This window comes from Onthophagus taurus, chromosome 2, assembly GCF_036711975.1.
Source record: "Onthophagus taurus isolate NC chromosome 2, IU_Otau_3.0, whole genome shotgun sequence".
NCBI lineage: Eukaryota > Metazoa > Arthropoda > Insecta > Coleoptera > Scarabaeidae > Onthophagus > Onthophagus taurus.
Window position 1 is genome coordinate 1818918 of NC_091967.1, and position 27999 is coordinate 1846916.

Genomic DNA, 27999 nt, shown 5'->3' on the forward strand with positions numbered 1-27999 from the left:
GCACTTAAGGCTGCCTCCTTTTGTATATATATGTGGAGCGGTGTGAGACCGAGTAGGGCTTCCAAAGCAGCCGTCGGACAGGATCTCATTGCACCCATTATGTTAAGACATGCTAACCGCTGGATTTGTGCCAGCTGTTGTTGAGCTGTCTTATGTTTTGTTTTTGGCCACCAAACCAATGAGGCGTAGGCGACCATGGGTCTGATTATTGCTACGTAGGCCCAATGAGCCATTCGTGGTTTGAGACCCCAGTTCCTTCCTAGGAGCCTATTTAGTTTTATTATTAAAGACGCTTAAAGACATTAATGTCTGTTAACACTGATTACATCATGTACATTTTTCTATATATAAAAAAAATAATAGTGTCAAGCAAACGCCTTTTTGTGCGATCCCAAAACTTCGTATCCCGTCCGTTCCCAAGTTGCAACAGCTTGTTCATGCAAATTCGCCCCTAAAACAAACGATCGATACCGAATATGCAGCCAGGAGGGCGTTCGAGCTTTGTGCATGTATTCGACGGATGTTTTATGCATCCTGCGAACTTGTACAATCGTACCGCCCCTTTAAAAAAATAGATTTCCTATAAAACAAAATAAATTACAAAAAATACGTTTGTCACTAATTTAGGGACAAATAAAAATTGGAATGGTGGTGGGCGCCCTTCCAAGGCATTAAAGGGTATTAATATCGCAAAACTGCACTTTCTTTACAGATATTGTGCTGTAAATAACCTGGGGCGAGAGGCTGTGCATTATTTATAAGGACAAAAGAGCCAATGAGAGTTGCTCTGGTGCGGCACTTGTACGTGTAGTTGCTCCACCTTACCACGGATAAATTGGCGGTGCTGCTTGTGGATTTATGTCGACGCTTATTGTGGAATATTTTAGCATGGAGATCGTAATAACCTTACCTAACCCAGTTTGTTACCCATCTATCATTCCGTTTCACTCATATCTTTCATATTCAATAACAAATTCAATTTATTCATTCATGGATTAACCACTAAGCCCAATCCTTTGAGAAGCAATCTCAAAGAACGTAACCCTTTGTCCTCTCCCTCTCTCGGTACCTTTAACGAATTTGCGCCGGGATTTGATGCCGGGATAACACAAACTTCTAATCAGGCGAGATAGAGAGAACGGTCTCTTACCTCGGTGCCCTAGAAATCCCCCTAAGGCGTTATTATGTACCCCATTTCGTCTGGTAAGATGGGGCGGGCGTCGCGGCGTTGAATATTGGCGTCGTTCCAACGAGCGCCAGAGCCATCTGTCGTCGCCCTACTCCCCGAAATTAATTGCTGCGACCTTTTTTGAACGAGTCGTGTTTACCCCCGGTCGGCTTTGCTTCGAAAATTATTAAACGGGGCTCGTCCTATCTGCAAACATGAAAAACAAGCTTGTTGTTAATGTTACATTACTAAACTAGGTATTCACTTCAAGTGATTTATAACATTTTATAGTAATAGTTTTATATAATAATAATAATAATAATAATGCCTTTATTAATAAGTCGCAAAAAAAAGGAAAGAAAATAATAATACACTCTTAGAAAATAGACTTATTTTCTGGACGAAGTTCAGTTTGGTTATTAACCAACTGCTCTTCCACTTAATCCAGAATATATAGAAAATATATATATAAAGCAAAAATGAGAATGTTTTTAACAATACTAATAAATAAAATGAAAAAAAACAAAATAACAAAATACGACGACATGCCAGTATAAAGCGATACATTAGTAACTCATGTATCAAAAAAAAAAAAATCATGATGACTCAAGCAGGAGGGAGGATTTTAATTTACTCTTGAACGAAATACAGTTCAATCCTATAAGGTTCATAGGTAGATCATTGTACGTTTTAGCTATCTGGTAGGAAAAGGATCGGTGCGAGGCGATGTTTCCTCCTTATATTAATGTTATGGACATCGCTTCTGAAAGATAGGCGTTGCAGCAAGTAAGGAGGCCGCTGACTTTTAATAATTTTATAATAAACGCAAGTTGCATGCAGTTTACGTCTGTTTTTCATGTTCAACCACCCAGTCTCTGCCAACTTATGACTAATATGGTCATATTTACGAATTCCGTAAATAAACCTCAGACAACCGTTCTGAAGGTTCTGGATACGACGCCCACTCGCCTCCGTTAAATTTGGACCATAAACAACGTCGCAGTGATTTAATTTGCTTAGAACCAAGCTATCACACAGCATAATTTTTATTTTTTTACTTAAGACATCCCTATGGGCACACAAGAGACGCAGGGCGCCATACCCACCCCTCAAGCACCTGGCCACATGCTCCTCAAACCTCAACTGATGATCCAATGTGACTCCTAGAATTTTTATATCATCAGAAACAGTAAGAGGTTCGCCATCCACCACCAATTGACCTGATATCAAAGGCTTAATCGCTCTCCTTGTGACACTACCGCAAAACAGAAGAACAGAAGACTTAAATGGATTTAGCACAAGTTCATGGCGTTTCGCAACATCAGAAAATAATGCTATATCTGAGTTAAATTTTATGCAGGCATCAACCCAATTATTTGGATTAAAATTCAGCAGAAGCTGTGTATCGTCTGCATACAAGTGAATCTGCGAATGCTCGAGAACCTGGTCAAAATCAGATGTATAAATAGAGAACAATAGTGGCCCCAAAATGGACCCCTGAGGGACTCCACGAGTAACGCTCGACACTTGACTATTAATCTTCACAACCTGAGACCTGTCCGACAAAAATGACTTTATCAAAATTGCAGCTTGATTTCCAAGACCAAAATAATTAAGTTTAGATGCAAGTATATTATGATTTATTGTATCAAATGCTTTGGTGAAGTCCAACGATAACAAAAGTGCGGCTTGCCCGGCCTCTCTAGAAGCAAATACAACATCAGTAAGGTTCAATAAAGCTGTTGCGCAGCTGAAACCCGAACGAAACCCAGATTGTTGATCTGGCAGTATACTATACCTTTCGCAGTGTGCTCTAAGTTGCTTTTCCAAGACTCTCTCTAAAATTTTTGACATTAGGATACTGATCGGTCTAAAATCCCTCAGGGCAGAAGGGGAAGATACTTTAGGTAATGCAATTACTTCAGCCATTTTCCAGGCATCCGGAAAAACTGATTGATGAACAGCAGCGTTTATTACGTGAGTAATATAAGGAATGAGAAAAGGGGTACACAAGTCAATCATCCAGATTGAGATACCATCAGAACCCACCGTTGCAGTTTTAATGTTATTAATTATTATAGATACTTCATGTTCATCAACAGGCATAAAAGCTTGCATTATCTGCTCTCTAGGGTTTACATTATTTTGATAAAATATGGGTAATTCGGGATCAGTCTGGATATAAAGTGAAGAATCACCGTGGTACAAAATAATTATTTAAATCGTTTGGAAGAAAAATGTTAGGCACTTTGTTATCGATTTTTTTATTTATATTTAGAAGTTTAATTTTTCTCCAAAGAGCCTTTGGATTTTTCAGCCCGCACCGTTGATGTTACCAGATTGCGATGCAACTTGTATGAAACCCAGTCTTGAGTTAGCTTAGACTCGAATAGACATTAGTAGTTTAGTATTATCTGTTAGCCAGGGACTGGGAGGCTTTGTAAACCGTCTAGTTTTTAAAGGTGCATGCAAATCCATCAGAGTAAGTAAACAATTATTGAAAAAAGTTATTTTATCATTCACATTTTCTTGATCATATATGTTTCTCCACGGAATTGATTTCAGATCGTTCAAGAATTGTGGATAATTAATGTTTTTCAGATCCCTGTATGTACGATAAATTGCAGCAGGCCTACCGATATCAAATGCCAGCTCACACTTTACTAGTTCATGATCAGATATATTAGGTACATTTACAACATCAATACTAGTAAACAGCTTATCATTTGTTGTAAAAACTGGATCGAGTAAAGTTTGCGAATTTTGTGTAATTCTTGTGGGTTCGGTGACTAACTGATGTAAGCCAATAGAAGTCGCAAATGAGTGAAGAAGTGTTGTTGAGGGAGAATCAAGCTTAAGAAAATCAACATTAATATCGCCCACGATAATTGTCGAGTGAGATGTAACAATACTCTCACAAAGGGTACTCTCCAGTGTTTCGATAAAAAGAGGAAGATTAAAATTAGGGGTCCTATAAACCACTCCAAAAGTAATACAGAGTTTTTTTCCTGCATCAACGGTAAAAAATAGTTGCTCAATAGAGCAGGAACTGTTTAGAAGCTGAAATCGTATTGAGTTTCTTATGTACACAGCAACACCTCCACCGCGCCCCCCACGATCCCTACGAACCAGATTGTAGCCAGGAATATTAACTAAAGAGTTGGATATATTAAGAGTTAACCAGGTTTCCGTCATCGCAAAAATATCAATATTGTTATCAAGGATTAAGGATTTTATTAGATTATACTTGGGAACCAATGATCTAACGTTCAACTTCTTTTTATAATTTGAAATTTGAATCCCCCTCGAACCAAATCCATCGAACATTTCAGCAAAAAAAAAAGTTCAACAAGTACCAATTGATTATCAACAATGCTAAGATAAAAAAAAAATTTACTAAGCTAAAGAATGCTAAATACCGCAGGAATAACAAAAATAGGCGTTATAGAAAAAAAGTGCTTGAAGCCGAAGCGACTTACTAAAAAAAAGAACATTTTTGAAAATAATGGTTTTTAAAAAAAAAAAAAACAAAAAAATAACTATGATAATTTATGGTTTGTTAACTATTTCGTCTTTTTCTTATTGCGTCGTCTCTGGACGCAGGTTAGTAATCCAATTGGCGATATATTCCGCCTCAAACTGAGAATCATATTTAAATTTGTTTTAATTTTACTATACAAATATCAGAAATATATACACACCTTATATCCTTCACATAATAGGAGAAGTTTGTTGTAATCGAACTCAAGTTCTTCTTGGCGCACGCCCAACCTTTTATCCCCAAGGGTTCGTAAGAGAGTAGGCACGTTAATCAACATCCAACCACTTTGCAAACTTAATCATTGGAGACGGTCGGGAATCGAGTCTCTGGCCGATAGTTTTGATAATTGCTTTGGAATCAGTTCCATTAGCTTCGCAATAAATCGGGGATTAGGCCGAGCCGGTGTTCTAAATTTTGAGGGAGCTCAGATACGAATTGAATTTCTATCCCCGTGATATATCTCCGAACTCCAGCGGTGCCGTTATAAATTTCAACGCTCTTTTGTTGCAGAACTGGGAAGTCCTGAATACGGCTGTCTTGACTGGCAGACAGGTGTCGCAAGCGATGAAAATATTCATAGTTTCTCAAGCAGGGAAAGCTGCCGACGTAACATTCCAGGCGTCCTGTCACTCGGAAGACGATAGCGTGTTAAAGGTAAGGTTGCGAACTGCATGATAAATAGCATTCGTATGAAATATACAATATCCATTTCGACGTTATGTTATAAACCGTTTGAATTAAAATCGAATTGATTTATTAATCTCATTTTTTTGCGGCCAATATTCCGATGCCGAGTACTAAGCCGCATCAGCGAAATGTTGGGAAATCAATACAAATCAAATACAGAACCTCAAAAACGGGCTGTTACAATAAGTCCTACCATTATTCCGTTATCGCATGCATAAGCGGATTAACTCACCAATATAAATTTCGATCATTACCAAGGTTTCCTTGCCATTCTAGGATTAATTTTTTTTTTACATTTTGGCTAATTGATGAATATTTTAATTAATTTCTCTAAAACAATCGTTTATAAATTTTATGACAAAGTACATTTTGCTGTAATCCAATTAATTGATAATAGCTGCATTAAAATACCAAAACCGTATACTCTCAACGTATATTATTATCAATTTCAATTATTTCCGGAATAGTATAAAGTTTATTGAGTAAATATACCAACAATAGCGGCATTGCCCATATATTACGATTAATATTAATATTAACCAAATAAAATTTGATGTTTTAAGCCAATTTTTTTTAACAATAAATTTAATATTTGTGACGCAATCTAACAAAAAAAGCGATGATAAAAGTTTTGCGGAAGATTCGATAAATCTATTATAAGCTGCACTTTGGGACTGTCGTTCGTAAGATACCTCAACTAAACTTCAACCTTATCTAGCAATTCTAAACGATCAAAGCCGACAGTTTTCACAATTGGAAACTTAGTACTCGCAATGTTCAAAGAAATCCCCAGAGTTGTACCTTTAAAAACTTTTCCTCTTGCAATTCGCAGCGACGAAATTCTTTTTTCTTTAATTTCGTCTTACATATTTCATTCAATCGAAGCTTCAGACATGCTTGACAATTCGTGCAAACTTCTTATTGACACGAAAAGCATAACTAAACTCGAATGTGTTTTATCGTTTCTACACGTTTAGTATCAAAAATAATTTTTCTTGTATACTTTTTCAGGTATCTTCGTCGTGCAGTAGCGTATATGTTGATGGTAGCGAAGCGAGGGGGTCGGTGAATGGATCAGTTCTGGTGAAGTATGGGACATATACTGGCTTGGCACGCTTCACGGTCTGGATGCCGGAGTTCCCCCTGGAACTACACGTCCCCGACACCCGTTTGTCACAGCTCAAGTACTGGAAAGTACCCGACTACCAGCCGAGGTGAGTGGGACAGCAATTAACCTGGCGAAGGCCATGGTATCGCTCTCAATCATGGTCGAGACGTGAGTTCGCAATCAACGTCAAACGCGACGGTTTGATTTAGAACCAACTGACAAGTGGATGAAAATTAATTGTAGTAGCACAATTAAACTATGTTAAATTGCTGTTGATAATAAGAAAAATTGAGTTAAATTTGGACAAATATCAAGTGACCCAGACATGCTCTCATTGTTGAATTGAGTTGGAACTCTTCCAAATTGTTATATAATATAACATATTACGATCTATTTATAATTATGTTTCATTACAACAACCTTCAAGTTATACTAAAATGAAATCTATTTTTAAAATTTTGGCGGAGGAGCCGGTTTTTTTTTTTATTACATATTAACTTTAATTTAAACCTGTCAACTAAAATTTGTTTCGCATCTCATCATCTCAATTTCAATAGGAGCCGCTTCAATCAATTAATCATAATATCTTCCACCCACAACACTAAAGGAGAGGCGACGATGTTATTGCCCGATCGAGGAAGCCTGAAAATAACGACCGATAAACCGCTTTAAAGGCAACCAAGATAAATTGTGGCGCTGAATTAGCTACACAGCAATTCGGGCTGCATAAACCGCACGGCGACGCGTCGTGACGCCCGAATTTAGTTTGCATGTACATAAATTACTCGCTTCCGTCTGATTTTAGTGTTCTCCAAGTCTGTAATTGCATGTACTGGCGCTCGAAACGGTCCAAGAACTTTTTGATCCTTTTGCTAATTGCTCTGTCTTTCTTCTTCGTCTTTACTCCTCCCCGTTAAAGTTGGATAGTTGGCGAGAAAGAATTCTTTTCGTGTTTGCGGGATTAAATTCCTTCTGGGACGTTTGGATTTAATTAATTTTACCACTGAATTTTTGAATCGAAACATCCAATGAATTTTATATACTAATAGAAAAGTCAACGTATATGTTTTATATGTAGAAAAAAAAATGAATACAGCGCAATAAATCAGGATAAAATGAAAATGCCTGTTGTGAAAATCGGATTCGATAATATTTGTAAAAGCGGGGCAAAAAATCTAGTGCCATCACAATTTGTAGTGGTTGATAAAACGCTTTACATCTGGTGGAATTAAATTTGCCAGCTTTTTGTTATTACTGTTTGTTACGTATAAAACTTGTTGACACTAATTAATAATTTGCGTCGATAGAAAATTGTTTCTTATTTAATGATTAAATATATGGGATATAAATAAAATAATATAAAAACATTTGAAGATGAGCCGAACTTGGAGTTCTCTTTATCTTTTGCGCCAGCTATCTCATTAACAGATCGTAATATGGTTGCCCCGTTTGCTTGCGAACTTGTCAAATTAACTAGTAATTCTTCAATTTGTTTACCAAAATTTTCTATCGATTTCTCATTTTTTCTAGTCCTATGAAGTTCTATAGATAAAGAAGCTCCAGACTTTTTCGTCAATAAATGAAGTTTTATGTCATCTATTAATGAGTTTGTTGTATTCTTATATAAATTTATTATTAATTTAGCACTAGCACTAAGTCTAGTTTTTAAAACGTATGTTTTTAAAACGTATTGAACAAGAACTAACACTGGAACCTAAACATAGAACTAGAATCTTTCGGCTTTACCCGCACGTCTCTAAAAGCGGTTAAACCCGAATGTTTCTAGTTCTAGGTTCTAGTAACAGTGTTAGTGTTAATTCTAGTAGACGGCTTTTCTCGATGGATTCTGCATTCCAAAATGTAACACACCTTCCACTTAATCTAATATGAAATCGTAGCAATTCCACATCTTAATATACCGGGTGTCCCTCAGAAGTGGCTCACCCCCATATTTTTTTTTATTATTAGTGATATAAGAAAACCATTTGGAGTGCATAATTAGGCCGTTAAAACGGATTATTACGACATGAAATCATACTCTTTGTACTTCCGGTTATACCGGATGTGAGTGCTAATTTCGCTAGTTTTTTAAATCTATAAATTTTTTTTCTTCAGATGAGTAGACAGCATAATTTCACATAACTTTTACTTGAAAAAATTTTCATGATCGCTTATAATTTTTGAAAAAAAAAAGTTATTTTCGTTGTTTTTCAACGTTTTAGTATATTCGGAAAATGTATTACTACTTTTGACGCATAGTAGCTAGGTTAATAGTATAAACTACCGTTATGTTCCTCTTGATTTGCTATTTCTCGAGCAGTGATCACTGCCACGCTTTAGTCAGCGGTTCTTTTTAATAATGGTGTAAATTAACAGTAGTATTAAATTAGTTTTAAAAGAAAAACGCGAACAAACAACTAAATTTAATTCAATTATTTTTGATCTTTTATTTTTTATTTGTTGTTCTTTTACACTAAATGTTCTGTAGCTGATGGTAAATTACACTGTATAATGTCCATTGTACAGGGTGGTTCAAATTCGATGTCCGAATAGGCTAACTCGGAAACTATAAGAGTTAGAAAAAAAGTAGCTTACATGTCATGATCTCGTTTTTCGAGAAACTGCTAATGCCGAAAACCTCATAGCGCTATCATCTTTTGTTTTTCCGCTAGAGGCTAAAATTGAAAATATCGTAAAACCAGCAAGCGCAATTATCTTGGTTATTATTATAGCTGGAGTATTATAACTAAGACATTATATGGATACTTTTTTACAGAGAATTTGATGACGTAGTCAAAAAAATTTTTTCGGTTTTAGATTTTGAGATATTATCACAATGTTCGTTTTTTTAAATGGAAACAACCACTGATTATTCGCTTAATAAATTCGTTATTTTTTTCTGATTACAAAAATATAGGGTTTAACAGGTCTATTTGTTATTGTTTTAGAATAAAGCAAAAAATTAACTTTTCTTTTAGTGTCTTCCAAGAAATTAAATTTACAGTTTCCTGTAAATTACGGTACTATAATTAAAAATTAAAAAAACATATTTCTGATATTTGAAACAAATATATTTGTTGAACTATTTAATTTATATATGTAATTATACAAAAGTTGGAATAGATTGCATTATTTCACATTTTTTATTAATATTTAATATTATTCTTAAATGACTTAATAAATTATTGATAGATGGCGCCATACGTTTTTTTTGAATTCAAATAAACATAGCAACATTTGTTTGTATTCAAAAATTTTCTGAAGTGTCACTTTAAAAATCCTGTTTTTTAAGATGGATTACGAAAATTACGAAAAGTTTAACATGTTAGAATGTTACCTATTAGAAAATAAAGTAAATTTTATATAAATTTTTAGTAGAATAATTTTTAGTTATAGTACCGTAATTTACAGGAAACTGTAAATTTAATTTCGTCGACGACACTCGATGGAAATTTTATAAAAAAAGTTTGTTTTTAGCTTTATTCTAAAACAATAAGAAATAGACCCTTCGAACCCTATATTTTTGTAATTAAAAAAAAATAAAGAATATAATAAGCGAATAATCAGTGGTTGTTTCCATTTAAAAAAATGAAAATTGTCATGATATCTCAAAATCTAAAACCGAAAAAATTTTTTTGTCTACATCATCAAATTCTCTGTAAAAAAGTGTCCATATAATGTCTTAGTTATAATACTCCACCTAGAATAATGACGAAGATAATTGCACTTGCTGGTTTTACGATATTTTCAATTTTGGTCTCTAGGGGACAAACAAAAGACGATAGCGTTATGAGGTTTTCGACATTAGCAGTTTCTCGAAAAACGAGATCATGACATGGAAGCTACTTTTTTTCTAACTCTTATAGTTTCCGAGTTAGGCTATTCGGACATCGAATTTGAACCACCCTGTACATTATGGTTTGGATTGTTTACTTTATTTTGATTAAAACCTATCAAGGTGGCTATGGAAAAAAAATTGCTAGCAATTTAACATAACGTAAATTAAGTAACGTAATTAAGTTCATTAGTTGACAATATTCGTTAATTTCAATTTAAATTATGGAAAAATTTATGCAAATCGAAAAAGTAGATATGATATTAATATTTGGAGAATGCAGAAAAAATGCAGTTGCTGCTGTTAGACTTTACGCGCAGAGATTTCCTTGTCGTCGCCACCCAACAAGGCATTACTTTCCAAAAGTTGTGGCGAAGATGCAAACAGAGCCGGTCAATAATGGAAACCCTAGATACATTGTAAGTGACGATACGGAACGAAATGTTTTGGCATGTATCGAAAATAACAACAGTGCATCAGTTAGGGAGATTGCGATACAGTGCGAAATTTCAAAAACATCAGATTTTAAAAAAACATAAACTTCGTTCTTACAAATACCAATTACATCAACATTTGTACGAGAATGATTATGAAAGACGACTCCACTATTGTAATTGGTATTTAGAAAGATATGAAAACGATAATGCATTTCCCTTCAAAATTCTGTATACAGATGAGAGTCGATTTACTAACTTGGGTATGTTTAATCGAAATAATAAAAGGTATTGGGCACAAGAAAATTTATATTTGATGGAGGAAGGGAATTTCCAAGAAAGATTTGATTTTAATTGTTGGATGGGAATCATTGGAGAAAGAGTGGTGGGTCCAATATTTTTTGATGGTCATCTTACAGGGGAACTGATTTTTTAAGCTGAAAGTACAATAACGATTGGATTGGTAATAATGGACCAATAAAGTGGCCACCACGGTGAGAACAAACCGGTTTTTTCTCACATTTCTCCTTATTCCTATCTTTTTACCTTCCAGATCACCTGACCTCACACCTTTAGATTTTTTTTATGGGGCAAAATAAAAAATGAGGTGTATACTACACCTGTAAGGTCTCACTAATAATAAAAAAAATATGGGGGTGAGCCACTTTTGAGGGACACCCGGTATAACATTGCAAATTTTGACAGTATTTAATCGTTTATTTTTTTTATAGCATTACCAAACTTCGTAGAAGAAAAAAGAGATCGTACAATAATTTGTGGCGTGGAAACCCATTAAATGATGATTTGGGTAACGTCATAGAACGTCCAAACTGTCGGCTGCGGTACCAACAAACGACGGTCGACGTTTACGCCCATTTCATGGCCATAGACCACGACTCGGGTAGAGTGACCTATTTGATCAACCGCAGGACGCTCCTGCGAGTTACAGACCTCATCCTCCCTTCGCTTAGAGTTAGCGATCCGAGGATAGCGAGCCTTCACGGTAGGATTCTGCAAGGTCGCAGTATGGGGCGTACGGAAGTGCAGGTTAATGGTTTACCTAGTTCCAAACTACTTGTAAGGATATTAACGTTTGGTTTGTGTAGGTGCTATCTCCGATAACCGGGAGGGTCATTGGGGCCAAGGAGGTGCGGGTTGGAAATGATAAAGTCGGGCTTACCAGGTTATCCGTGCAGGTCGTCTCCGGGTTACAACTTAACATCTCTCCCGATAGTTCTATTGAGAATGGATATGTCGCTGAGACTAGTGTTACAAGAAAACTTACTGCGCAATACCAAGTAATTAAAAATAATTCAAAAATAATTATTGTTTTATCTTTATTTATTTTTCAGGAAGGACTTTTAGATATTGTTTTGGAATTTTCCGATGATAGCAAAACCCCTTTACGCGAAATCTCCGATGCAGATTATCATTTAGTGGTGGAAAGTGTAGACCCTGAAGTTGTTGCATTTGCCCCGATGGTGGCTTCACATCATCCGAGAGTTATTGCAGTTGGGGAAGGTAGTGGGGATCTTTTGCAAGTCACTCTTCTTCTGTCTGAAGAATGTAAAGGTCCCGGTCGAGGAAAATCTAAAGGTTCTGGTCCATTGGCGACAGCAGCAGCTTCCGTTGTCGTTGATTTTAGCAGCAACGATTTGGCACATAGACCGGATTTGCTTCAAAACGATGGCGGATCATATGGATCGTCAAAAGGAAACAGAGATTTTCAGGATTTACAGGACATCTTAAAAGATGATGAGCCAAACGTTCAAGCTAGACAATACCAAGGAAATAAAGTTGTTAGGCATCACACTAATCAAGGTGGAATGACCCCTCTAGAAATTGGAATGTACGTTTTATTGGCGGCTTTTTGTTTTGCAATCGTGGTCTTTGTAGTTTCTTGTGTGGTGTATGCTTCGAAATTTAAGCCACTAGAGCTGGGATTGGATAGTATTAGAGCAGCTCCAGCGAGTTCGATTAACCCCGTAATTCATAGGGAACATCGCAAACCCAGAGAAACAACAACAAACGCACACGATTGGGTTTGGTTGGGACGAGCTACTTTGGATCATTCGAACAGAAATTCAACGGTCAATAACAACACATCCGAAATAAGAATAACCGCGAATCCGTTGAATTTAAATTACGTTGAACCCGAAGATTGCGTAGTTACCAGTTTTAGTAATCCAACTCACATTGAATTACCCAGCCGATCAGATCTAGCCCAAAAGCCACTTGTTGACACAAGTACTTATTGCAAAAACAAACCAGGAGTATCCGAGATACCAGAAACTTTAGACGATGAAGAAGATTTAGAGATTTGGAATAAACCCACCCCTCCACCACCTCTTCCTCCTCACGGTATTCAGACACAACTAGAAAAATTAAAAGAACATTCCATCGAAGAATATAGACCCCCTGTTCCCCCTCATCGAAACATTGGAGTTTCAACTCAAAACACATCCGCGGATGCTTCACCAAGTAGAAAACATCATCACCACCACCACCACCGAAACAGCAAACACCAAGAAAAACCTAAATACGACCCAAACTTCGTTAGGTACTCCAGAAACGATGACATCGTTATTGAATGTGGAACGCAAGATCCAAACACTAAAAAAAGCGTTTTTGAATTCGACGATGATCCACCCATTTCCAGCGCAACAGAATCCTTGGAGGCTGCCCCAATCGTGCAGAATCACCAACCAAAAACGAATGAGGAAGAATTAAAATTCGTGCAGTATCCAAAGTCACCAACTAATTATAGAAATCGTAAGAAATTCCTGATAATTGGGGTATTTCCTAAATTATACGAATTTATTTATTTTTAGCAAGAAATAGTGCGGAGGTAAAACGTGCCACAATCATCGGCAATCCTATGTTTAGTGCGGATGATCATCCTCAAGAAGAAGTCTCAACCGATCTTGCAGGATTGGATGGGCTACAATTGGATATGGATTATGATCAAATTATGCATTATTTCGAAAATTTAAAGGTAATATATAAGTACGATGGTGTTTACTAATTGAACTAAAATTAGAACTAATACTAGATCTAGAACTAGAATCATTCGGGTTTAGCCGTCTTGAGAGACGTGCTGCTAAACCAGAATGATTTGAGTTCTAGGTTTTGTGTTAGTTGTAGTGATAGTGATAGTGTAAACGTAGAATGTTTCTAGTTCTAGGTCTTGTGTTAGTTCTAGTGATAGTGCTAGTGTAAAGCTAGAACTAACACTAGACCTAGAACTCAAATCATTCGGGTTTAGCTGCATGTCTCTCAAGACGGCTAAACCAGAATGATTCTAGTTCTAGATTTTGTGTTAGTTCTAGTGATAGTATTAGTGTAAAACTAGAACTAGCACAAGACCTAGAACTCAAATCATTCGGGTTTAGCCGCATGTCTTTCAAGACGGTTAAACCAGAATGATTCTAGTTCTAGAGATAGTTCTAGTGATAGTGCTAGTGTAAAACTAGAACTAACACTAGACCTAGAACTAGAAAGTTTCGGCTAAACCCAAATTTTTCTAGTTCTCGGTCTAGTATTAGTTCTAGTTTTAATTCAATAAAAATATGCAACACAATGATATCTAATGCTAATTAGCACTGTCAGTAGAGACAGGTTGTAGAGACAGTGTTGGTACAAAATTAGAACTAACACTAGAGCTAGAACTAGAATCATTCGGGTTTAGCCGTCTTGAGAGACGTGCTGCTAAACCAGAATGATTTGAGTTCTAGGTTTTGTGTTAGTTGTAGTGATAGTGCTAGTGTAAACGTAGAATGTTTCTAGTTCTAGGTCTTGTGTTAGTTCTAGTGATAGTGCTAGTGTAAAGCTAGAACTAACACTAGACCTAGAACTCAAATCATTCGGGTTTAGCCGCATGTCTCTCAAGACGGCTAAACCAGAATGATTCTAGTTCTAGATCTTATGTTAGTTCTAATGATAGTATTAGTGTAAAACTAGAACTAGCACAAGACATAGAACTGAAATCATTCAAGTTTAGCCGCATGTCTCTCAAGACGGTTAAACCAGAATGATTCTAGTTCTAGTTCTTGTGTTAGTTCTAGTGATAGTGCTAGTGTAAAACTAGAACTAACACTAGACCTAGAACTAGAATGTTTCGGCTAAACCCAAATATTTCTAGTTCTCGGTCTAGTGTTAGTTCTAGTTTTAATTCAATAAAATTATGCAACACAGTGATATCTAATGCTAACTAGCACAGTCAGTAGAGACAGGTTGTAGAGACAGTGTTGGTACAAAATTAGAACTAACACTAGATCTAGAACTAGAATCATTCGGATTTAGCCGTCTTGAGAGACGTGCTGCTAAACCAGAATGATTTGAGTTCTAGTATTTGTGTTAGTTGTAGTGATAGTGTTAGTGTAAACGTAGAGTGTTTCTAGTTCTAGGTCTTGGGTTAGTTCTAGTGATAGTGCTAGTGTAAAGCTAGAAGTAGCACAAGACCTAGAACTCAAATCATTCGGGTTTAGCCGCATGTCTCTCAAGATGGCTAAACCAGAATGATTCTAGTTCTAGATCTTGTGTTAGTTCTAGTGATAGTATTAGTGTAAAACTAGAACTAGCACAAGACCTAGAACTCAAATCATTCGGGTTTAGCCGCATGTCTCTCAAGACGGCTAAACCAGAATGATTCTAGTTCTAGTTCTTGTGTTAGTTCTAGTGATAGTGCTAGTGTAAAACTAGAACTAACACTAGACCTAGAACTAGAAAGTTTCGGCTAAACCCAAATTTTTCTAGTTCTCGGTCTAGTGTTAGTTCTAGTTTTAATTCAATAAAAATATGCAACACAATGATGTCTAATGCTAATTAGCACTGTCAGTAGAGACATGTTGTAGAGACAGTGTTGGTGCAAAATTAGATCTAACACTAGATCTAGAACTAGAATCATTCGGATTTAGCCGTCTTGAGAGACGTGCTGCTAAGCCAGAATGATTTGAGTTCTAGTATTTGTGTTAGTTGTAGTGATAGTGTTAGTGTAAACGTAGAATGTTTCTAGTTCTAGATCTTGGGTTAGTTCTAGTGATAGTGCTAGTGTAAAGCTAGAACTAACACTAGACCTAGAACTCAAATCATTCGGGTTTAGCCGCACGTCTCTCAAGACGGCTAAACCAGGATGATTCTAGTTCTAGATCTTGTGTTAGTTCTAGTGATAGTATTAGTGTAAAACTAGAACTAGCACAAGACCTAGAACTCAAATCATTCGGGTTTAGCCGCACGTCTGTCAAGACGGCTAAACCTGAATAATTCTAGTTCTAGATTTTGTGTTAGTTCTAGTGATAGTATAAGTGTAAAACTAGAATTAGCACAAGACCTAGAACTAGAAAGTTTCGGGTTTAGCCGTGCGTCTTCAGACTTCGTCTTAGTTCTAATTTTAATTCAAAAAAATATGCAACACAATGATATCTAATGCTAACTAGCACAGTCAGTAGAGTCTCTACAACCTGTGTAGAGACAGTGTTGGTGCAAAACTAGAACTAACACTAGATCTAAAATGAGAAATATTCGGATTTAGCCGCACGTCTCTCAAGACGGCTAAATCCGAATGTTTCTAGGTCTAGTGTTAGTTCTAGCTTTACATCAGCACTATTACTACAACTAACACAAGACCTAGAACTAGAAACATTCGGGTTTAGCAGTTTTGAGAGACGAATGAAATTTTAATTTAATTTCTTTTAGGAATCGAATGCCTGAGTAGAAGAGATCATTGCAAGAATCCGAAGCATTCTCATGTCGTTCAGTAAACAATACAGAATGGCTGCGCTGAACGGAAACGTTTCGAGCACAATTTTGGAAGAGGACGTCAATGAGAACTTTGATTACATATTCGACCATCTCAGTGAATCATACGCTTAGTATGAATAACACTGAATTGAAAAAAGTTGGGTTGTTCTGTCAATTAATTGAAAACAAAAATAATCATCGGTTAAGAAAAACTGAAGAGTAATAATCGCCTTGTTGTCTCAATTTTACGTAACTGCTTTAACATCATCACTTTCACATCTTAGCGATAACGGATCAGAGTTTTATGAGAAAGCGCACATAAAATAACAAGTTGAGAGAGGAAAATGTTTATATTTATTTTATGTTGATGTCATATCATATTATTTTTTGTGTGCTTTTCAAATATAAACGCATAATATATCAGAAAATTTGTGAAGACTGAATTATTAATTTAATATTAAGTTAATTTCCGAGCAGCATTGATTTGTGGTGATTTGATTTTTTTGAATGAACAGCCTAAAACATGAATATATCAATTGAATGACGTCGGAATTTTGCAGTGATCGCAAAACAGTTCAATCATCTAGTCAAGAAAAGTAACGTTTTACTATTAAAAATCAGTATAAGGAATAAAACGTTAGCTGCATCGACTGATTACGTAATATTTGTACTGTGTACGCTAAACTAAAGCAAGGTTAATAAATGAATCGTAAAAAGAAAAACAATTTTGCGATTCATTTATAAATCGCCGATTAACGTTGTAGAATGTAGATGCGAATGAAAAATATGCACAATGCCGTTCCTGTAAGTTATGCCCACGAGAGAAAAAATAATTAAGATTAAGACTTTATTTATTTTTTAAATCTTCCAATGATAATTTTTTTATTGTATATATGAAATTGCCATAGATAATTAGTTAACTTATTTTTATTTATCAAAGATGGACAAACCATTAATTGCTATAGATAGTGTGCCATAAATTCACAATTAACATTCCAAATAATATTAAAGATTTGGACCAATAATTCCTGAAATGATTGCTTTACAAAAATTGTATTGGTTGTCCATCTAAGTGAATATAAAATAGCTTTTGTATTTTTTGTACAACTCTTTAATAATTAATTTTGTACATATATTGTATATTTCCCAACAAGAGCGCCATTGAAAATTATTTATTTTTTAATTAAAAACGAAATAGTATTTTTCTTTAATGATAAACAAGTAATAAAGTGTAGGTTTTCTTACTCGAAAAGAAATGAACAGCTTTAGAAGGCAATTCTAGTCCATAGCGTTTAATAACAACACAGCAACATTAAACAACATTAACAAGAAATTAATCAATTGACTGTTTCGTATTAAAATCTAAATAAAACCTAAATTAGTAATATTGATAGCGTGTATATCCCCACGTGATTTAGTGGCACTTGAGCTTAAACAATACAATTAAATAAACTTGCGATTCGGTTATTCTTAAATATTTTCCCCAATATAATAATTGATAATATTGTCATACGGGTGCAGCACGGATTTTACCAAATATTAATAAAAACAAATTATATCTATATTTTAAGCGAGGATCATCATTTTTTCACTACTTTATAAATTCTAGCTATAAATTTCACTTCATAATGCAAGCAACAGCGACGGACGATGTCAAATTTAGTCATCAACATTTGTGTTATGGTTGTAACGTTCTGATGCTTAAATATTAAATATATGATGTATATGTATATATCGGATAGAATACGATATAACGATTATATATTGTTAATGTATAAATTGATATGACTACGAGATATTATTTGGAAATGAGTATTAGAGCTCGAAAATGAACGATGCATTACTTAATAATAAATGTGCTACAAAATAAATTATTGCATTTCTTTTTAGTTACTACCTTCATTGAAATCCCGATTTGTTATGATTTTTATGATGGTTAAAAATTAATATATCAAAAATTAAAAGGTATTTTGAAAATCTTGAAATCCTTCCACAGCTCTAAAAATAATAATAAGATGATTATACGATATTAACTTGTTAGTTATTGTAATTTTCTAACCATGCAGTAACACAATGAAGTAAAAAATAAATAATATTAAATCAAAATAATTAAATTTATATCTTGTTCTAGATATTGTTGACGCCTTATCTATGTCGGTTTGCATCCAACTAATTAAAGAGAAGATTAACTTGCAACCGAGGCGTTACGATCTATTTACCACCTTTTTGATAATATTAATTGTAAAGCCTTGGGCACAACCAACCTCAACTTAATCAGGCGAAATTATACATTTTTCTTTTTAAGTTTAGCTACAGTCGCTTTGAATATTGAATCTATTGTACAGTGTGTTAATTAATTATCGTACCCGACATCATCATTGCAAGTATGCAACCAATAACACGATTAGCGTATTACAATACGAACACTGTGATATTGGTTGCATACTTGCAATGATGACGTCGGGTACGATAATTAATTAACACAGTGTATTTATTGTAGTGCTTTGGCTTCAAACGACCCGGTATACTATACTACGTATTTTGCTGAAACCTCTATGGGCCACTAAGGTTCAACTTAAGAGCCCACTTTACCAGGTCGGTCAGTTTCTGAGGGGCGCAGACGACGGACGTTCGGAAGCAACGAGGCGGAGTTTATTTTCTACTAGGCCCGACCCTTTATAGATAAAAAAAACATCGTGTTTATTTTATTACGATTCTTTTTCTCGTCGATGTTGTTAATGAAGAAATTAAACGACTTCTTCTAAATATTATTGTTTATTAACAATTTTTCTTAATTATGAATTACAATCAATCTTTTTATTGACTTTCCAATTTATTTATTATTTTAGTTATTATTTTGATTTTTTATTAATAATCGTAGTCGTAGCCCACCTTTTTACTACGTTTGTTTTTTTTAAGTATTTTGGTTCACAACAATTTACATTACGCAAATATCAGTTTTTTAATGCTTTTTTTCGATATGAATAGAATATTAATTTTTTAATAGAGAAATTAGAGAAAGAAGTTGAGAACATCTAAGATTATGGATTTATAATTCAATTGAATGTAAGGCAAAAATCAATTTCAAATACAATACATAATTTTGCGAGGCATAAAACATTTATATCATTTTGAAACGAAAATAACATTTGTAACTCCATTTTATATTAAAATAGATATATTTGCAATACAGGGAATGTGAAAAGTTCGGTACAACATTTATAAATTATATCTTTGTTGTATTATTATGCGTTCGTTTGATATACAGGTGTCTCAGAGTAACCGTGTAAGTAATTTTATTTGAAAACACAGGTAGTTACAAAAATTAAAGAAAAAATAGCTGAATAAATGTGGTTCCTTTATGAATATTATTACTTTTCATTCGAACTTTTTTAATATTTCTGTTTAAAAAAATGGACTGCATGGTCTGCATCACCTTGTATAAGTAAATGAAATAATATGTAATACCTAATTAATAATAATATTAAATAATGATTCAAGTATACAAAATGTGGCTAATAGTGTAATAAATAAAACAGCCCTGACTAGAAAAATCTTTAGGAAATTTTAATTTGCCATCGTTGAATAGATGTAAGCTCTTGAAATTCGCTGGACACTTCACCTCGACGATGGCATTTTCGTTTTTTATTGTTTCATTTGGACTTGCAACTAAGAATCCGTACATCCTACGGATGAATAGAGCTCAAAAGTTTGCTGGCAAGTTATATTTACTTTCAAATTTTTTTAATGCAAGCCATTCATAGTCTTAGCCATGTTAGTGCTATTATTTCTAGCAAATTTCGAGTACAAGATTGATTTAACTTTATTTAAGCAAGACGTGTCATTTCTCATCCTACATACATCACCAAATCTCGATGCAGTTAGGCACAGATACCTTTCTTGGATCCATATCTGATTGGTACTTTAGCTTCTGGTAAGAATTTGTATTTTATTTCTGTTAATGCATCCATCTTGCAAGTTTCTAATAAATTCTTCTTTCTTTTATATTCTTCGTGTGAAATGTCACTCATAAATTATAACCGAATTGCTATCATTACCCTGATCGGCTTTCGCTACCTACCTGAATTACCCCGTATACACGAGTATTTTTTTTTATGTATACAATTATTTTATAGCAGTACCACTCCGGATGATGCATCGTAATTGACGTTCGAGCGTTTAGCGTTTACAGTCTTTATTCAGTTTTTATTTACTTCTTCTGAAGCTGTAACTAAATTAATTCTTCTTTACCTGCGTTCTTCATAGACTGCTATGCCATGTCACTTACGGTTTCTCGATATTTTTGGAATGGTTTTGTTAACATAAATGGTATATCCACACATAACAATAATTCTTCAGCCTGTGTATATCCGGTACCGACAGATAACAGAAACAACAGCAGAGTTTATCTCAATAGACTCTTTGCTTTCTTCAGTGTAAAGCTTCTTTTTTATCCCGCACATAAAACATAAAAGAAATGAGCTGCTAAGCCCTTCTTTTGACTCATTAATAAATTTAATGTGAGTTTTGTTGCAGTTGAATGGATTATTCTCCACCATCAGTATTTGGTTCTGCATCATTTGTATTATTTATCATATGGTATCGCTTCAAATAATGTATCGTTTTAATTTTTACTGTGATGGTTTATTCTTTTTAAATAAGTCCTTTTTATGTGTGCCACAGTTTATACAATAAAATTAATAAAATTTAACTTACCTTTCGGAATGAATACATTTTTCAATTAAATCTCGGACTATAAAATATGAAATTTTAGATTTTATAAAAATTTATATCGTAAATTATTACCGTCTATTACTCCTTTTTCGAGAACATCTTCAAATGCTAAGGGGTAGTTTTTTAGATGAACATACTTACCCATTGTTTATAAAAACTTTACACAAACTAAATTAAACTAACACTATAGTACACAATAAAATAACAACTATTGACTATAAATTCAAAAATTTTGTTAAATTACACAATTATTAGTAGAAAATCACGGAAAATAAAGTTCAAAACGTACTTTTGGAAATGATTATTTTCTCTACCACATTAAAAAGTAATAGATAAAACAAGGAGCTTCGATGAAGAGAGTCGATGTCAGCGCCGCTCAGTCGGCAGGAGGCGGGACTAACGCGGTGGTAATACTTCGTGGGAATCTTGACGGAAAATATTCATTTTTACGCTACCTTATTTCAATTTTAGCAAATTACAAACTATTCCTTTATAACTAAAAATTTTGAAAAAATTTATTTGAAAAATGTTACTATTTTCAAGTATACTATCATGCAAGCTAAAAAAGAACGACCAAATTCTATAATATTGAGGAAAAAAACCCCTTTTTTTGGAAAACTTTAAAAATTTTCACCATGCGTTATGTAGAATTGTTAGAAGAAGCTATGTACAAAATTTCATCCAAATATTTTCATAAATAATGTATGTTTTTTGTAATTTGCTGAGCTGTATGGTAAAGTAGCCTCTTAAGAGGGGAAAGATATTTACATTTAGAGCGAAAATAACTTTTTTATTAAGATGTAATTAATTTTATAAGTACGAAGGCTTTCACGGCCGGTGTGAATTAAACTAAGAGGCGTGCTGCAGAAGAATGGATACACTTCGAGGGACATCAACCAGGCCATCAAGCAGCGAAAGCAGAAAGAGGACACGGTAAGTACAAAACCACTTGGATTTATCTGTCTTCCCTATGTTTCAGGTGTAACGGAACGAATTGCTAGGCACCTCAAGAAGAACGACATCGTAGTGCGGTACGGCACGGTCAGCAAAATTCGGAACACACTCCCGATAGCCAAGGACAAACTAACTCCATTAAAAGGAGCGGGAGTCTATCGACTATCGTGTAGTTGTGGGAAGGTTTATGTTGGCCAAACTGGGCGCAACGTTGAGTGCCGCATCAAGGAGCATGAGAGGGATATAAGGCTGAAGAAGATCCAGCAGTCGGCGGTTGCGGAACATTGCCATGCAGAGGGGCACCGAATAGACTTCGAACAAACAAAGGTGCTGGCTAGGGACAACAGATACTACCAAAGACTGACAAGAGAAGCCATAGAGATTCACCGACATAAAAATAACGTCAACAGAGAGGATGGCTGGGAGCTTAGCAGAACATGGAAGATGGTGGTGAACACGAAGACCTCTTCCCGCCTCACACCGGACGCGACGCAATTAGTTATTAATTAGTTTGTAATTAGCGTTAACTGATTATTAATTAGTTTTTCCGACTTATATATAGTTACCGATTTTTTGATCTCGTCACTTCGAACCAGTTTCTGAAGAAGGTTGCAACATGGCATCCGAAACGTCAAACCTTTTATTAAAAGACGCACGGCAAAACCCGAAAGTTTCTAGTGTTAGTTCTAATCTTAGTTTAATGTAATTAATTTCACACATTTTGTTCATTCACTACTGTTTGCTCGTGCTTTATACTATAAAAATATACATTCACAATTTTTAACACTTTTCCAAAATAGCAATCGTCTTAGGGCCGGTTGTACAATATACCGATAAATCTGTCTGATAACTATCCGGCCGATAAACTAATCGGGAGGATAAAGATATTCGCTGTTGTACAAACTGTTTTTGTCGGGAGGATTGCTTTCTTGTAATTGTGTAAATTGTGCAATTAGCGTTTTGAAAAATATCGAAAAATGTTTAATTTGTACGATACTAGTACCAGCAGTGAGTCCGAAAACGAATTTTTAGTTAATGTGTTTTTAAATAAAAGAAAAGAAAAAGAAATTAAAGAACGCCTAACCACATGGCGCAGTGTGATGAAACGGATTTTTTTAAACGGTTTCGGTTAACAAAAAAAAGTGTTATGTACCTATTAGGTCGAATTGTGGATAGGTTGGAAACTCCCACAGACAGGTAAGGAGAAATTGGTAGAAAATCTATAACTGAATTCAATACCAAAGTTTATATTATCTGTTTTTTATTTAAATCAATTGTCATTGCCAAATTTTTATAAAAAAACGGTCTGTACCACCCTAGATACCATGTTCTATGACCACGCTTTATAATATTTTCCACTAAATAATAAGTAAGGTTGTGTATATTCTAAACGAAGTTGTCACTTTAAAGACGAAGCCACTAATCTCTCGTCACTTGGCTAATATCTACGTTTTGAAATTAAAACTCGTGAGCAATATATTAAGATAACATAATTAAGTGCTATAATTAAAATTTGAATATTGTTTAAAAATCAGAATTACTATCACAAAAATAATAATAATTATTATCACATATATATTTTAAATTCGTATTTGGTGTCTCCGTCTGTACTTCTTCACAATACCTAATTATAGAGTTTTTTTCGCATTTAGACAGTTGACATCCCGTTCCACCCTTTCTTAACATTTTTATGGTAGATTTAGCAGCAAAAAAATTATATGAAAATTGTTTTTTAATCAATCTTAACAAATTTGATAGACAGTGGTGGCACACAATTAAAGTAAAAGTCACGACATGCGCTTTTACTTTCAATACCAACTTGACGACACTTTGACAATTGATTTAAATAAAAAACAGATTATAAGTACTATATTTTTTGTGTATTATAGAAATGCAGCTGTAACCCCTTTAAATCAGTTGTTACTGACGCTTCGTTTTTTTGCTACCGGGAGTATGCTCATTGTTGTCGAAGATTTTTGTGGTATACACAAGTCAACCGCAAGTAGAATTATAAAGAAGGTTTCTGAAGCAATTTCCAGTCTCAAAAACGAATTTATTTACTTTCCGTAAGATCACCAGGAAATAGATAGAATATGTGAGGAATTTTATGCAATTGCAAGATTTCCTAAGGTTATAGGAACAATTGATTGCACACATATCAAGATTCAGTCACCTGGTATGAATTATGGCTATTTGCTTTTAATGTGTCAGTAAGTACTATGTATTTTTAGGTGGTGATCACGCGGAAAATTTTAGAAATAGGATAGGATATTATTCGTTTAATGTGCAAACAATTTACGATGCCAATCTATGTATAAGAGACATAGTGGCTCGATGGCCTGGTTCAAGCCACGATAAAGCCATTTTCAATTCTATCATAAAAGCCAGGTTTGAGCGAGGCGACTTCCAAAATAAAGTAAAAATTATTTCAAGAGGCTTTGCTTCGCACAAGAAATTCTGTTGAACGTAGCTACGGTGTATGGAAACGACGATTTCCCATATTATCGTTAGGAGTGAAATTAAATTATGGAAGGGTACAAGCGATAAATGTTGCTTGTGCCGTATTACATAACTTCGCTATATTAAATGGCGTAGATGAACCACCATTAGATCCACAAATACGTAATAATATTTTAGAAGGCATTCAAGAAGGAAAATTGTTGTTCATGCAGTTCTTTTTCGCGTTGTTGTTTGACATTGAATTCTTCTTGTAATAATTTCAGTTTTAAATTTGTTAGATCAGCTTTAGCGTTTAGCCAAGGCTGAATTGCCCAGCAACAGAAAGATTCATCTTTTTACTAGGTCTTTTTCCTTTTCTGGTTTGCAAAGCCGGATGTTTGGCCTTTTTTAATTGGGCAGGAGAGTAATGACTCCAATTATTACTTCCTTCCACAATGTCATCTGCATCTATTACTAGAACCAATTATTATTTAATTATTATTATTATTATTCAACAATATCTACATATGCAAAAACATTAAAAATTACCTTGCGTATTGGGGTATGGATAAATTGATGGGTTTTTGGTTTCAATTTGTTCTGTATCTAATCATCATAGCGTTATGTAAGCTCTACAGTAATATTTCAAATAAAAATACCTATTATAACGGATGTGCTAGGGCTTATAAAAGCTTCATCACGCTTTAAACGTTTGTCTATGGAACTTGTGCTCTGCAGTTCATCTTGGACATCTGATATAAAAGAATTAACAGTTAAGATTAAACATGCATTTCTCATAAACAGAGTTAAACACATATATTATAAAATTGGTAAATAATTAACCTAAACAATCACTATCAAATTGTGATGGTGTTCCATCGCAGCTTAGTTTTATCAAATTTCTAATTCTTTCATGTAACGGGTTTAACTTTTCTTCACATAGTCCTCCACCTGTACCCATCACATCAGTGCGGTATTTCGCAACGGCTTGACGAGCCTCTTTTTTTAATGTTTCGTATTTACTGCGAAGCTGTTCCCATATATACATATATATACATACCGCATCTGTTTTTTTTATTTTCTATAATATTAGCTAGATTTTCTACTATTTCAATTAATCGCCAACACTCCTCTTGTGTATAATTAGTAGCACGTTTATTTTTTTTCCCTTCCATAATAACAAACTAACCAAACTTTTTCACGACAGACAAGGTTTGTCAATGTTGTTATATAAAAACCTTGGTAATCATACATATCTGGCGGATAACCGCCTTATCGGCACCTCTGAATACCCGATAAGTTATCCTGTCAATAATCTCCCCGATAAAAATAACCGTACATTGTAATACAGTACAAACTAACTTATCGGCCAGATAACGCTATCGGGAAGTTTATCGGCATATTGTACAACCGGTCCTTAGAGAAGGTTACTGCGTGAGTTGCTTCGCTTTGGACAGACTAGAATTCGTTACAGTGGTTAGAATTATTTGGGAATACATTTAAATTGTTGCTAATATTCGTGCCTTCTACGCGAACCTTAAAAATTTGAAAAAAATTAGTAATTAAACAAAATACAATGTTTTTAAAAAAATGTTCCTGTTTTTTAACAAAGTTTTAATGAATTATTCAACAACAAAGGACTTTTTTAGAATAATTTGTATAATCTTTTAACAACATTACTATTTATATCTGTAAAAATCTGCCTTGATGAAGACTTGTAGAAACGTAGTTTGAGAATTGCGTTTAAAGTTTCGAGTAGTAAAAACTTATTTTTTATAATTTCTAATGGTTTGCCTGCTAGTCTGCAAATCCAAGACTATACAATAAACCTTCTCATAAATTTTCTTCATAAAATGAACTTTTCATCGGTTGCTGTTCTTTGTGTGCTTTCCGAGCTTCTATGGACGATTCGTTACATCGCTCTTGCCGAATAATTCGATGTTTATCCATTTTATCGCCGTATATTAACTAAAACGACGATTAACATTTGTAAACAAAACTGATCTTACCCAAGACCTTACCTAACAATTTTCACGGTATAATTGACATTACGAAAGAAAACTAACCACATCCAACATTCTTTCTTGGGTTGATTGATATTTGTAAACAAAATTAACTTTACCAAATATTCCTCAACTGTAAACTAAATTAATCTTACACAATGTTTTACAATTATTTTTAGGCTAGTTTGCAATTGTACAATAAACCTTCATAAAATGAACTTTCCATCGCCAATTCTTCTATCCGTGCTTTCCGAACGTTTATGGACAACGATTTTTTTTATGAAAAGTTTTTTGAAGATTCTAAAAACGTATTTCCCCCCTTTAGCTAACATTATTGACAAAGTAAAATGAGAATCAAATGTAAGCAGAGAAAAACTAAAAACTTATTGCAAATTCTATGACATTTCGAATCGAATTTTCTCATTCACCATAAAACTTTCGATTGCGCCATAAATCTATAAATTTCCTTAAAGCGGATTCTCTTTTCTCCTTATTACCGATTTACTCTGAATTTATTCGAGCCTGGATTTACTGCCGTTAGATATACAAACGATGTGTCGAACACGATTTTATTGATCACAACAGATCTTAAAAATTGAGTTATTAGTTTATGGGTTTAGTTATTTTAAAGTTCAATTTTTTGTTTGTTCAACTGTTCAAATTAAATTTTCAAAGACCAGCACCATCTTTAATTCATTTATCAACTCTTCCTAGTACGTGTAGGTATTTGAACTTCGAAGTTGTGTTCTTTTATGACAGCAGCACCATTCAAAATGTATGCAAACAATTGTCAATCGTGTTATTCGAGTCATGTTAAACCCTCTTAACGTGTACAGAGGTAGAATCTATTTTCCTAAAGTATTGATTATTAGAATATTTGCACAATTTGGCAAAATATGCTAAATACAGAAAGCTGAAGAACAATAATATTTCGCGGAAACATTCTCTGGGATACACATTTTGTAAATAATCTCCGGTCTAGACCAGTCAAAAGGTTACAACGGTTTGTAATTTCCATTGGTTTCCATTTATGTACTAGGTCCGAGTTCAAATACCTGTTTTCGACGAGAGTTAATGCCCTTATTACATGAAAAGAGACGTTCCCCCTCTATTTGGTTGTAGCCAACCCCATTGTTTACTTTTAAACGTCTTTTTGCCGGCGAAAAGATGTTTACTGGAAACGAATTGAATTTCCAACAAAAAAGCTGTTTTATTATTTACTATTCCTTTGTCTAAAGAGGGAATAAATAATCCTTTACCGTTATAAATCTATCACAGAAGATCTCAACGCGAAGTTTCTGCATAGTATTTTTCTCACTACTTAATATCAGTTATTTATGATGAAGCCGATAAATCA

The 27999-nt window shown here is 34.3% G+C and overlaps 1 protein-coding gene and 2 long non-coding RNA genes across 3 annotated transcripts in view; 2 read left to right on the forward strand and 1 right to left on the reverse strand.

Annotated features, from left to right (window-relative positions):
* LOC111417936 (transmembrane protein 132C dtn) overlaps nucleotides 1-16572 on the forward strand; it is a 64192-nt gene extending 47620 nt beyond the window's left edge. Inside the window, exons 7-13 of the mRNA XM_071201595.1 lie at nucleotides 5220-5363; nucleotides 6408-6610; nucleotides 11505-11820; nucleotides 11880-12071; nucleotides 12126-13545; nucleotides 13605-13768; nucleotides 16468-16572. Coding sequence (XP_071057696.1) covers nucleotides 5220-5363; nucleotides 6408-6610; nucleotides 11505-11820; nucleotides 11880-12071; nucleotides 12126-13545; nucleotides 13605-13768; nucleotides 16468-16482 — 2454 coding nt within the window. The 3' untranslated portion in view covers nucleotides 16483-16572. The remainder of the gene's footprint in view (nucleotides 1-5219; nucleotides 5364-6407; nucleotides 6611-11504; nucleotides 11821-11879; nucleotides 12072-12125; nucleotides 13546-13604; nucleotides 13769-16467) is intronic.
* Nucleotides 16573-19082: 2510 nt separating this feature from the next.
* On the forward strand, nucleotides 19083-21241 carry LOC139432785 (uncharacterized). Its single transcript, XR_011642456.1, has 2 exons — nucleotides 19083-20446; nucleotides 21049-21241. It is a non-coding gene; the product is annotated as an uncharacterized lncRNA (long non-coding RNA).
* Nucleotides 21242-25185: 3944 nt separating this feature from the next.
* On the reverse strand, nucleotides 25186-25560 carry LOC139429195 (uncharacterized). The gene is made up of 3 exons (XR_011639864.1): nucleotides 25483-25560; nucleotides 25299-25391; nucleotides 25186-25245 (listed from the first exon to the last, which is right to left on the reverse strand). It is a non-coding gene; the product is annotated as an uncharacterized lncRNA (long non-coding RNA).
* Nucleotides 25561-27999: the final 2439 nt, after the last annotated feature.